Genomic DNA, 13,193 nt, shown 5'->3' with positions numbered 1-13,193 from the left:
GGCTGTAGTTGTGTTTTGTTGTGATGTAATAATAGAGTAATGATGTAATAATGTATTGTGTGATGTATTGTGTTAGTGATGATGTAGGCTGTAGTTGTGTTTTGTTATGATGTAATAATAGAGTAATGATGTAATAATGTATTGTGTGATGTATTGTGTTAGTGATGATGTAGGCTGTAGTTGTGTTTTGTTGTGACGTAATAATAGAGTAATGATGTAATAATGTTTTGTGTGATGTATTGTGTTAGTGATGATGTAGGCTGTAGTTGTGTTTTGTTGTGATGTAATAATAGAGTAATGATGTAATAATGTATTGTGTGATGTATTGTGTTAGTGATGATGTAGGCTGTAGTTGTGTTTTGTTGTGATGTAATAATAGAGTAATGATGTAATAATGTATTGTGTGATGTATTGTGTGAGTGATGATGTAGGCTGTAGTTGTGTTTTGTTATGATGTAATAATAGAGTAATGATGTAATAATGTATTGTGTGATGTATTGTGTTAGTGATGATGTAGGCTGTAGTTGCGTTTTGTTGTGATGTAATAATAGAGTAATGATGTAATAATGTATTGTGTGATGTATTGTGTGAGTGATGATGTAGGCTGTAGTTGTGTTTTGTTATGATGTAATAATAGAGTAATGATGTAATAATGTATTGTGTGATGTATTGTGTTAGTGATGATGTAGGCTGTAGTTGTGTTTTGTTGTGATGTAATAATAGAGTAATGATGTAATAATGTATTGTGTGATGTATTGTGTTAGTGATGATGTAGGCTGTAGTTGTGTTTTGTTGTGATGTAATAATAGAGTAATGATGTAATAATGTATTGTGTGATGTATTGTGTTAGTGATGATGTAGGCTGTAGTTGTGTTTTGTTGTGATGTAATAATAGAGTAATGATGTAATAATGTATTGTGTGATGTATTGTGTTAGTGATGATGTAGGCTGTAGTTGTGTTTTGTAATGATGTAATAATAGAGTAATGATGTAATAATGTATTGTGTGATGTATTGGGTTAGTAATGATGTAGGCTGTAGTTGTGTTTTGTTGTGATGTAATAATAGAGTAATGATGTAATAATGTATTGTGTGATGTATTGTGTGAGTGATGATGTAGGCTGTAGTTGTGTTTTGTTGTGATGTAATAATAGAGTAATGATGTAATAATGTATTGTGTGATGTATTGTGTTAGTGATGATGTAGGCTGTAGTTGTGTTTTGTTGTGATGTAATAATAGAGTAATGATGTAATAATGTATTGTGTGATGTATTGTGTGAGTGATGATGTAGGCTGTAGTTGTGTTTTGTTGTGATGTAATAATAGAGTAATGATGTAATAATGTATTGTGTGATGTATTGTGTTAGTGATGATGTAGGCTGTAGTTGTGTTTTGTTGTGATGTAATAATAGAGTAATGATGTAATAATGTATTGTGTGATGTATTGTGTGAGTGATGATGTAGGCTGTAGTTGTGTTTTGTTGTGATGTAATAATAGAGTAATGATGTAATAATGTATTGTGTGATGTATTGTGTTAGTGATGATGTAGGCTGTAGTTGTGTTTTGTTGTGACGTAACCGTTTGAACCCTGTTTGAACCCCAGGAAGAGTAGCTGCTGCCTTGGCAGTAATTGGGATCCTAAGAAATACTAAATACAAAAAAAATCTAAGTGAGGGCTTCGTTATCAAGAACGCTGGAAGTACAACTAATCCTGAGGTGAGGAGGTGATTACCCATGATCCTTCATGCCCAGTGTCCACTGTTCTTAAAGCCGGGTGTACACTACACAACTTTTCAAATTGAATAGAATAGAATAAAACTTTAGCTCAAACTTTTTTTGTTATCACCTTCCATTAAAACAATCACATACACTCTCACATCATACACTCTCATATCATACACATACACTCTCACATCATACACATACACTCTCACATCATACACATACATTCTCACATCATACACTCTCACATCATACACATACACTCTCACATCATACACATACATTCTCACATCATACACTCTCACATCATACACATACACTCTCACATCATACACATACATTCTCACATCATACACTCTCACATCATACACATACACTCTCACATCATACACATACACTCTCATATCATACACATACACTCTCACATCATACACATACATTCTCACATCATACATTCTCACATCATACACATACACTCTCACATCATACACATACACTCTCACATCATACACATACATTCTCACATCATACACATACACTCTCACATCATACACATACATTCTCACATCATACACATACATTCTCACATCATACACATACACTCTCACATCATACACATACATTCTCACATCATACACATACACTCTCACATCATACACATACATTCTCACATCATACACATACACTCTCACATCATACACATACACTCTCACATCATACACATACAATCTCACATCATACATTCTCACATCATACACATACATTCTCACATCATACACATACACTCTCACATCATACACATACACTCTCACATCATACACATACACTCTCACATCATACACATACACTCTCACATCATACACATACACTCTCACATCATACACATACATTCTCACATCATACACATACACTCTCACATCATACACATACACTCTCACATCATACATTCTCACATCATACACATACACTCTCACATCATACATTCTCACATCATACACATACACTCTCACATCATACATTCTCACATCATACACATACATTCTCACATCATACACATACATTCTCACATCATACATTCTCACATCATACACATACACTCTCACATCATACACATACACTCTCACATCATACACATACACTCTCACATCATACACATACACTCTCACATCATACACATACATTCTCACATCATACATTCTCACATCATACACATACACTCTCACATCATACACATACACTCTCACATCATACACATACACTCTCACATCATACACATACACTCTCACATCATACACATACACTCTCACATCATACACATACACTCTCACATCATACACATACATTCTCACATCATACATTCTCACATCATACACATACATTCTCACATCATACATTCTCACATCATACACATACACTCTCACATCATACACATACACTCTCACATCATACACATACACTCTCACATCATACACATACACTCTCACATCATACACATACATTCTCACATCATACACATACATTCTCACATCATACACATACATTCTCACATCATACACATACACTCTCACATCATACACATACACTCTCACATCATACACATACATTCTCACATCATACACATACACTCTCACATCATACACATACAATCTCACATCATACATTCTCACATCATACACATACATTCTCACATCATACAATCTCACATCATACACATACATTCTCACATCATACACATACATTCTCACATCATGCACATACACATTATACACATACATTCTCACATCATACATTCTCACATCATACACATACACTCTCACATCATACATTCTCACATCATACACATACATTCTCACATCATACATTCTCACATCATACACATACACATCATACACATACATTCTCACATCATACATTCTCACATCATACATTCTCACATCATACATTCTCACATCATACACATACATTCTCACATCATACATTCTCACATCATACACATACATTCTCACATCATACACATACGTTCTCACATCATACACATACACTCTCACATCATACACATACACTCTCACATCATACACATACACTCTCACATCATACACATACACATCATACACATACATTCTCACATCATACATTCTCACATCATACATTCTCACATCATACACTCTCACATCATACACATACATTCTCACATCATACACATACGTTCTCACATCATACACATTTAAACCAGTCAGTCCATCATGTTGCATACTAACAACATAGAGGACATGAATACATTCACTCACAGCCGACCGTTGTCCCAACTTCACTAGATAGATAAGTACATATACTGATACAATTTACTTCTCATTTATGAGTCCAACAGCACAAAGAACGAAGGAATGTTTGAACATGTTCTTCCTGCCACGGGCAAATCCTAACATCACTGAGCCTCTCACATTAAACGTTGGTCTTCCCTGTAGTTTTTTGTCGTGCCAACGTAGTGGTGCGCACACTAAACGATGTGGTACACCTGGTGGTGAGGATTCTCCATCCCACGCTGTCTCGCCAAAACAACGATGTGACGATGTGATTAACGACGAGCTGTGGTTCAAAGCAGCCTCAGAAACGTTTTCAGTCAGACATTCACTCTTGCCATACAGAGTGTAAATATCTAGCCAACATTTTGGATTTAATAACATTACTTGTGAACTTCAGACCTGTAATGATTTGACACTTTTGCTTTGAGGCAAGTACAAACACATACTAGTAGTAGTCATGGCTCCTGCTGGAGAGTCGACACATTCTGGATGATGTGAAACAATGTCATCATCTCACTGAATTCTTCTCTGGCGAGCTCTCATTGGCTATTGTTGATCAGCGTTCTCAAAACGTGTCGTTGCACAGCTCACACTACAAGAACATCAACGGGATGTCTGGGACTGCTCAAAGACAAGATTGGTAGCCCTCAGATTGCGTCTCTGACCCGCTCACATGAAACAAGCATCGTGACGGCCGCGCCTCCCGAGTAGGGGATTTTGTCTCCGATCTCCAAAAGTTGACGGGGACGGACAAATCTGGGCCAAAATTGTGTAGTGTACAGCCGGCTTAAGTTGTTCAGGTGTCATCACTGCTCTCTTCATCTGCCAAACAGAGAGACCAGGGATGCATCCCAAATGGCACCCTATTCACAACAAGACTCAGGTCAAATGTAGTGTACTACACAAGGAATAGGGTGCCATTTGGGATGTCAGCCAGGTATTTTAAGTGACATGGGTGGAGGAATACCTTGTAAACTCTATGGCAATTGTAGGGTTGAAAAACAACCAACCAATAACATCCATACTTTGCCACTTCGATAAGTGTTGGCACCCACATCCAGGGCCTTCAAGATGTCCACCCAGACATCACTGAGAACCCTCTGAAGGAATGACAAGATACCCACCCAGACATCACTGAGAACCGTCTGAAGGAATGACAAGATGTCCACCCAGACATCACTGAGAACCCTCTGAAGGAATGACAAGATGTCCACCCAGACATCACTGAAAACCCTCTGAAGGAATGACATGATGTCCACCCAGACATCACTGAGAACCCTCTGAAGGAATGACAAGATGTCCACCCAGACATCACTGAGAACCCTCTGAAGGAATGACAAGATGTCCACCCAGACATCACTGAGAACCCTCTGAAGGAATGACAAGATGTCCACCCAGACATCACTGAGAACCCTCTGAAGGAATGACAAGATACCCACCCAGACATCACTGAGAACCCTCTGAAGGAATGACAAATGGAATGTTCTGCACCAATGGCTGTTGACACTCAGCTGATACTGTATCAAACCACCTTAGATGTGTGAGACAAAATACATGAAGTGTTTCGTCTGAGTCTAACAGTTGGTCGACAACAGGCGGTCGACAACAGGCTCCATTGGCTGACAAATGAATCATAAGGCTTTTGGTATTACTGTTGAAATCCCTTGTAGTTGAATCACAGGATTGGCCTTATTCCCTAGACTAGAGAGCGCTGGGCTCCAGGTGAGGTAAAGCCTGTCATCTTAGCTCGTCAACCCCCTCCGCTCCCCACACTCCACCCCGCCTACAGAGAGCAGCTTAAGGGCGGGACAGCTCAATTGGCTAAAACGGGGGGAGGCCAGGAAAAGGGATTATTTCAGTCATTCAACCTGAACGAGAATGGGTGTCATTGTGATCCTCATCACTGTAATAAAATCAAATTAGACTGGGGGAATATAGGGAGCAGGAAGGTATTTCAGGAAGGTATCCCCCAAGCAAGGGATTGAAATACCTTTTTTTCTCTCTCTTCTCTTCCTCAAAACAATGATGACATTGTATTGACCTGCTAGTTAGAGATGGAGGAATACCTCTGAACAGAACAGTTTCTCTCCCTCCCCCTCTCCCCCCCTCCCCTCCCTCCCCCTCTCCCCCCCCCCCTCCCCTCGCTCCCCCTCCCCCTCTGTGGGGGATTTTCAGAATCTTCTTTGTATTAACTACAGTACAGCACTGCTGTACAACAGACTTCAAGCCAGTCTTGAGTAATACATATTTATGGTTCATAACAGCTCATTGAAACCACAGAAAGGAACATGAAAAGGTATTCTTACTTAGACCACTGTAGCTTGGCTTGTTATGAATGCACCTGCAAGGTAGTGCTAGTTGTGCCTTCAATCAGAACCACTTTGGACTCAACCCAGCCTGAACTTCAAACAGCACCACTCTGAACTCAATCCGAGCCTGATCTTCAAACAGCACCACTCTGGACTCAATCCGAGCCTGATCTTCAAACAGCACCACTCTGGACACAATTCCAGCCTGATCTTCAAACAGCACCACTCTGAACTCAATCCGAGCCTGATCTTCAAACAGCACCACTCTGGACTCAATCCGAGCCTGATCTTCAAACAGCACCACTCTGAACTCAATCCGAGCCTGATCTTCAAACAGCACCACTCTGGACTCAATCCGAGCCTGATCTTCAAACAGCACCACTCTGAACTCAATCCGAGCCTGATCTTCAAACAGCACCACTCTGAACTCAATCCAAGCCTGATCTTCAAACAGCACCACTCTGAACTCAATCCGAGCCTGATCTTCAAACAGCACCACTCTGGACTCAATCCGAGCCTGATCTTCAAACAGCACCACTCTGAACTCAATCCGAGTCTGATCTTCAAACAGCACCACTCTGAACTCAATCCAAGCCTGATCTTCAAACAGCACCACTCTGAACTCAATCCGAGCCTGATCTTCAAACAGCACCACTCTGATCTCAATCCAAGCCTGATCTTCAAACAGCACCACTCTGAACTCAATCCGAGCCTGATCTTCAAACAGCACCACTCTGGACTCAATCCGAGCCTGATCTTCAAACAGCACCACTCTGAACTCAATCCGAGTCTGATCTTCAAACATCACCACTCTGATCTCAATCCCAGACTGATCTTTTGAAGTGTAGAGAATATGACCTACCTTTTTTTACCTGTACAATACAAATATAAATGTGCTGGCGGTACAAGTTTTACAATCCTGTACATATTCCTCAGTAAACATCATTTATAAGATTATACGTTTGTTTTCTTATTATGGAAAGACCTCATGAAATGGAGATATAAGGGCATGATCAGCTATTGAAATAGGTTGTTGAGACAGAGTGTTATGAAAGGCCTTACCCTCCCTCCTGAAAGCCCTCGAGTTCATCTCTCTGTTCTGCCAGGGTAGACTCCAAGTCCAGGTAGCTCCCATTTTGGGAGAGCTGGAGGGCACAGTCATCAAGCTAGATAGGAGATAAAGACAAAGATTGCATCATTAATAATTCCCGCTTCATACAACTAAAGTTATTATACAGCATAGCTATTATAGATTACCTAGCTACAACATATACAACTAAATAATGCAAGGCTAGTATCAAACTGTTGCATGTACGTCCACTATGAGGCAACATGGGAAAACATCAAATGACAAACCCCTTGATTTGGCCAATGTTAACGCCAGCCAATAGCACACAACTTAGCTATCCATGGACAAACCATGGTGCTCGGTTTCCCTCCAACTGACCAGAGGAAAATTGAACTCAGTCAAAACATGGTCTGTACGTAGGCTGGATGGATGTAGCCGTCCATAGCTAACATGTCTGAGTCTGTGCTGCTCTAGACTGTCTAGGGAGTATGAGTCTGAGCTGCTCTAGACTGTCTAGGGAGTCTGAGTCTGTGCTGCTCTAGACTGTCTAGGGAGTCTGAGTCTGTGCTGCTCTAGGCTGTCTAGGGAGTCTGAGTCTGTGCTGCTCTAGGCTGTCTATGGAGTCTGAGTCTGTGCTGCTCTAGACTGTCTAGGGAGTCTGAGTCTGTGCTGCTCTAGGCTGTCTAGGGAGTCTGAGTCTGTGCTGCTCTAGACTGTCTAGGGAGTCTGAGTCTGTGCTGCTCTAGACTGTCTAGGGAGTATGAGTCTGAGCTGCTCTAGACTGTCTAGGGAGTCTGAGTCTGTGCTGCTCTAGGCTGTCTATGGAGTCTGAGCTGCTCTAGACTGTCTAGGGAGTATGAGTCTGAGCTGCTCTAGACTGTCTAGGGAGTCTGAGTCTGTGCTGCTCTAGACTGTCTAGGGAGTCTGAGTCTGTGCTGCTCTAGACTGTCTAGGGAGTATGAGTCTGAGCTGCTCTAGACTGTCTAGGGAGTCTGAGTCTGTGCTGCTCTAGACTGTCTAGGGAGTATGAGTCTGAGCTGCTCTAGACTGTCTAGGTAGTATGAGTCTGAGCTGCTCTAGACTGTCTAGGGAGTCTGAGTCTGTGCTGCTCTAGGCTGTCTAGGGAGTCTGAGTCTGTGCTGCTCTAGGCTGTCTATGGAGTCTGAGCTGCTCTAGACTGTCTAGGGAGTATGAGTCTGAGCTGCTCTAGACTGTCTAGGGAGTCTGAGTCTGTGCTGCTCTAGACTGTCTAGGGAGTCTGAGTCTGTGCTGCTCTAGACTGTCTAGGGAGTATGAGTCTGAGCTGCTCTAGACTGTCTAGGGAGTCTGAGTCTGTGCTGCTCTAGGCTGTCTAGGGAGTCTGAGTCTGTGCTGCTCTAGGCTGTCTAGGGAGTCTGAGTTTGTGCTGCTCTAGGTTGTCTAGGGAGTATGAGTCTGAACTTCTCTAGGCTGTCTAGGGTGTCTGAGTCTGAGCTGCTCTAGGCTGTCTAGACTGTCTGAGTCTGAGCTGCTCTAGGCTGTCTAGGCTGTCTAGGCTGTCTGAGTGTGCTACAGAGGGTAAATAAACTGTTTGCGAAGGAATCCATTTTCCTCCTGTTGTTGACCCTGCAGCGTTTGGTTTTCAGGTGTAGTAGGCCTATACAGAGACAGACAACACAAGGCAGAGAGAAAACTATCATTGTTCTAGTTTGTCAAATATGCGCCGCTAACTAGCTGCATCGAGAGCGGTACCCACTACCCGCTGAAGAAAAACAACCAATGTGAAAATCCCAATATTAACTGTTTTGGAAATTACAATTGTGATTTGTCCCGGCTCTGATGTGGTTCCATTTCCTCCACTTGAATTACTGTAACTTAATTAAACATGGAGAAAGGGCAAAGGGAGGTTGCTAACTGGAAAAGACATTAGGGAGGGGAGCAGCTTTGATCTGTTCAGCCACTCGTGTTTGTTTTTGGCTGTACTGCAGCGCCCAAGGACTGTGTCAAGATGGAGAAGTGGAACAAAACATGTGGTCAGCTAAGATAACATACTGACTGACTGAAACTGTCTTGTCTCTTTCCTTTAAAGAGATATAAAGCAACAACAAAAAAATTGTATTATTGGAAACATTCTTCTCAAAGTTCTACCTGAAATATCACAGGCAGCACACAAGGCTGATCTGTTCAGGAGTGGACAGACACAGTGAAGAGCTACCTTTGGGAAAACAGACTACTTCAAGGCCTGGGATAAGTTTTCTTTAAGATGCTCTTACTGTAAGTCTGAGAGAGAGAGAGAGTTTCAGCAGATTACAGGACAGATTCAGCACTGACAGGATATACAGTGTTTGGTACAGGCCAAAGTTAGGCCTACTATATTTAGGTCCATGAGGAGCAGGCATGCCTTGAAGACCTATAGGATGGAATGGGTGTGACATGAAACTAAGCAGGACATGGAAAGGACTAAAAATTATAATATCATCTATCCAGGGGTCTATCATCTATAAAGATACACTAGACATATCATCTTGGACTGACAGGATGACATAACAGAACAACATACAGTACAGGGGGATTGTTTCAGTCCAGTGTAGCACGTTGTGAGTCCACCTGTTCATACAACTGATACAGAAATATAGAACTACAGAAAAGACATTGAGTTCCTCTCCTCTTAAGACTCTTAAGACACAGTAAACTCAGTATCAGGAGCTGAAATGGACAAAAACATGGGGCAGCAGTCAAAGCAGTAACCAGCAATTAGTGTGAATCCAAAAAATGCATTTCTCTACATAGAGGTTATGACACAAAACCTCAGCAAGTCAGGCCAGAGCAGACAGGCCGTACTAGTGAAGCACACACACACACACACACACACACACACACACACACACACACACACACACACACACACACACACACACACACACACACACACACACACACACACAGTCTCTTTTGGCTATAATAGACCTGATGGATTACAGATCACAGCCATAGTATCCAGGCCAGAAATGCCTTAGTGATCCACAGAAACGGTCCTTAATCCATGAACAGTGCTCATAGATTAACGGCAGAGGCAGGAGATGTGTTGTCCCCTGCCCAGCCCAGGATTTGAACCTGAGCAACAAGGCCCTGTGGTCCCAGAGTCCAGAGAAGTAACCACCAATCCTGCTCACAGTCTCACACTGAGGCCTGTCCTCTCCCTACCACCACACTGAGGCCTGGCCTCTCCCTACCACCACACTGAGGCCTGGCCTCTCCCTACCACCACACGGAGGCCTGGCCTCTCCCTACCACCACACTGAGGCCTGGCCTCTCCCTATCACCACACTGAGGCCTCTCCCTACCACCACACTGAGGCCTGGCCTCTCCCTACCACCACACTGAGGCCTATCCTCTCCCTACCACCACACTGAGGCCTGGCCTCTCCCTACCACCACACTGAGGCCTGTCCTCTCCCTACCACCACACTGAGGCCTGACCTCTCCCTACCACCACACTGAGGCCTGTCCTCTCCCTACCACCACACTGAGGCCTGGCCTCTCCCTACCACCACACTGAGGCCTGGCCTCTCCCTACCACCCCACTGAGGCCTGGCCTCTCCCTATCACCACACTGAGGCCTCTCCCTACCACCACACTGAGGCCTGGCCTCTCTCTACCACCACACTGAGGCCTGTCCTCTCCCTACCACCACACTGAGGCCTCTCCCTACCACCACACTGAGGCCTATCCTCTCCCTACCACCACACTGAGGCCTGGCCTCTCCCTATCACCACACTGAGGCCTCTCCCTACCACCACACTGAGGCCTGGCCTCTCTCTACCACCACACTGAGGCCTGTCCTCTCCCTACCACCACACTGAGGCCTCTCCCTACCACCACACTGAGGCCTGTCCTCCCCCTACCACCACAATGTGGTTCATCGGCCAGAGAGGCAGGCAGTTAGGCAGTGACAGCTACAAATAAAGAACATACAATTCTCCAATTCAAAATGCATCTCACCCTCAATGTCTTCCTGCAGCTGCGTTGTTGTGGGTGTAGAGGCTGACAAGGGGAAAACATACCCCATGTTTGGGATTGATAAATAACTCACTTATCAGCGCTGCATGTGAAAAATGTTTAACACTATTTATTTGTGGGGGGAATGAACAATTGGAAACTTTTGTGTGCCCTTTACTTGAGGGTTTCAGTTGGAACCAGTGAACGTTTTGATGGCACTGCCTCTACATCAAGTCTGGGCAGAGGTCCAACCTTATTTCTGTCTACGGTGGATATGTTGTCTGTGGTCTCTTTCCCAAGACAGTGGAATTAGCACGCTCTTTAAAATACACTATACACATGAGAGAGACCACAACAGTAATCTTCTGTCGAGCATGCAAGGGATGAGCCTGAACAAGGAGCTACAGTAGCTCTGTGTGAATGCAGAACTCTATGCTCCGAAACACAGAGAAACTTGGAGACTGACAGGCCAAACCTCAACTGTACATAACAATGAGTAATACAGTCCACCCACAGAACAAACCTAGATTTTGCAGCATTTAGCAGAACTTGTTATTATGAGCCCCTGGAATCTCTCTGGAATAATTAGCAGGAAGACAATCTTCACAAAAAAAGTGAATTTGTTAAAGAGTGTGTACATCTTTCAAAGACTGACGGTCCTGCGTTCCTCTCGGCCCTCGCATAACGTTGAGGTGTGTCAGAGCGGATGTTTTCTGGCATTCCAAATAAATTGACCCTGACCCCTCAGAGTATTTTAGAGAGGCAGGAAAATATCAGAAGCGACTTGACTATGTTCCTTTGAACTATTGCTTTTGCACAGTATGTTCACTGTTGTGAACCTTTTCATTGGGCAGTACATCTGTGATGAACTGTGGCATAGGGTGCATCCCAAATGCCACCCTATTCCCTTTATAGTGCACTTCCTTTGAAGAGAGCTCTGGCACAAAGTAGTGCACTATAGGGAACATGGTGCCATATCAAATCAAATCACATTTGATTGGTCCCATACACATATTTAGCAGATGCTATTGCAGGTGTAGTGAAATGTGTGTGTTCCTAGCTCAAACAGTGCAGTAATATCTAAGGATACACAACAATACACACAAATCCCCAAAATTAAGAAATACAGAAATATTAGAAAGAGCAATGTCAGAATCCAGAATATAAATAAAGATGTATATCTTGGTGTGTACAGACAGTATGGACAGTATATGAATAGAAAAGGTGTGTACAGTAGTAGTTATATAGGATGAGCCTGGACTAGAATACAGTATATACATATAAAGTGGGTAAAACAGTATGTAAACATTAATAAAGTGACCAGTGTTCCATGACTCTGTACATAGGGCAGCAGTCTCTAAGGTGCAGGGTAGAGTATCGGGTGGTAGCCAGCTAGTAACAGTGACTAAGTTCAGGGCAGGGTACTGGGCGGAGGCCTGCTGGTGGTGACTATTTAACAGTCTGATGGCCTGGAGATAGAAGCTGTTTTTCAGTCTCTCGGTCCCAGCTTTGATGCACCTGTACTGTCTCCGGCCTTCTAGATGGTAGCGGGGTGAACAGGCCGTAGCTTGGGTGGCTGAGGTCCTTCATGATCCTCTAGATGGTAGCGGGGTGAACAGGCCGTAGCTTGGGTGGCTGAAGTCCTTCATGATCCTCTAGATGGTAGCGGGGTGGCTGAAGTCCTTCATGATCCTCTAGAAGGTAGCGGGGTGAACAGGCCGTAGCTTGGGTGGCTGAGGTCCTTCATGATCCTCTAGATGGTAGCGGGGTGAACAGGCCGTAGCTTGGGTGGCTGAGGTCCTTCATGATCCTC

At 43.3% G+C, this 13,193-nt stretch overlaps 1 protein-coding gene across 4 annotated transcripts in view; it reads right to left on the bottom strand.

Annotated features, from left to right (window-relative positions):
* Positions 1–13,193, bottom strand: part of LOC110518388 (FH1/FH2 domain-containing protein 3-like) — a 252,091-nt gene that overhangs the window by 233,315 nt on the left and 5,583 nt on the right. For all 4 annotated transcript variants that reach the window (XM_036937193.1, XM_036937201.1, XM_036937197.1 and 1 more), the window contains exon 2: positions 7,397–7,500. In XM_036937193.1, the coding sequence (XP_036793088.1) occupies positions 7,397–7,500 (104 nt within the window). The remainder of the gene's footprint in view (positions 1–7,396; positions 7,501–13,193) is intronic.

The sequence above is a fragment of the Oncorhynchus mykiss genome, chromosome 2 (assembly GCF_013265735.2).
Source record: "Oncorhynchus mykiss isolate Arlee chromosome 2, USDA_OmykA_1.1, whole genome shotgun sequence".
NCBI classification, from domain to species: domain Eukaryota; kingdom Metazoa; phylum Chordata; class Actinopteri; order Salmoniformes; family Salmonidae; genus Oncorhynchus; species Oncorhynchus mykiss.
This window is presented reverse-complemented; position numbering and strand designations above follow the sequence as displayed.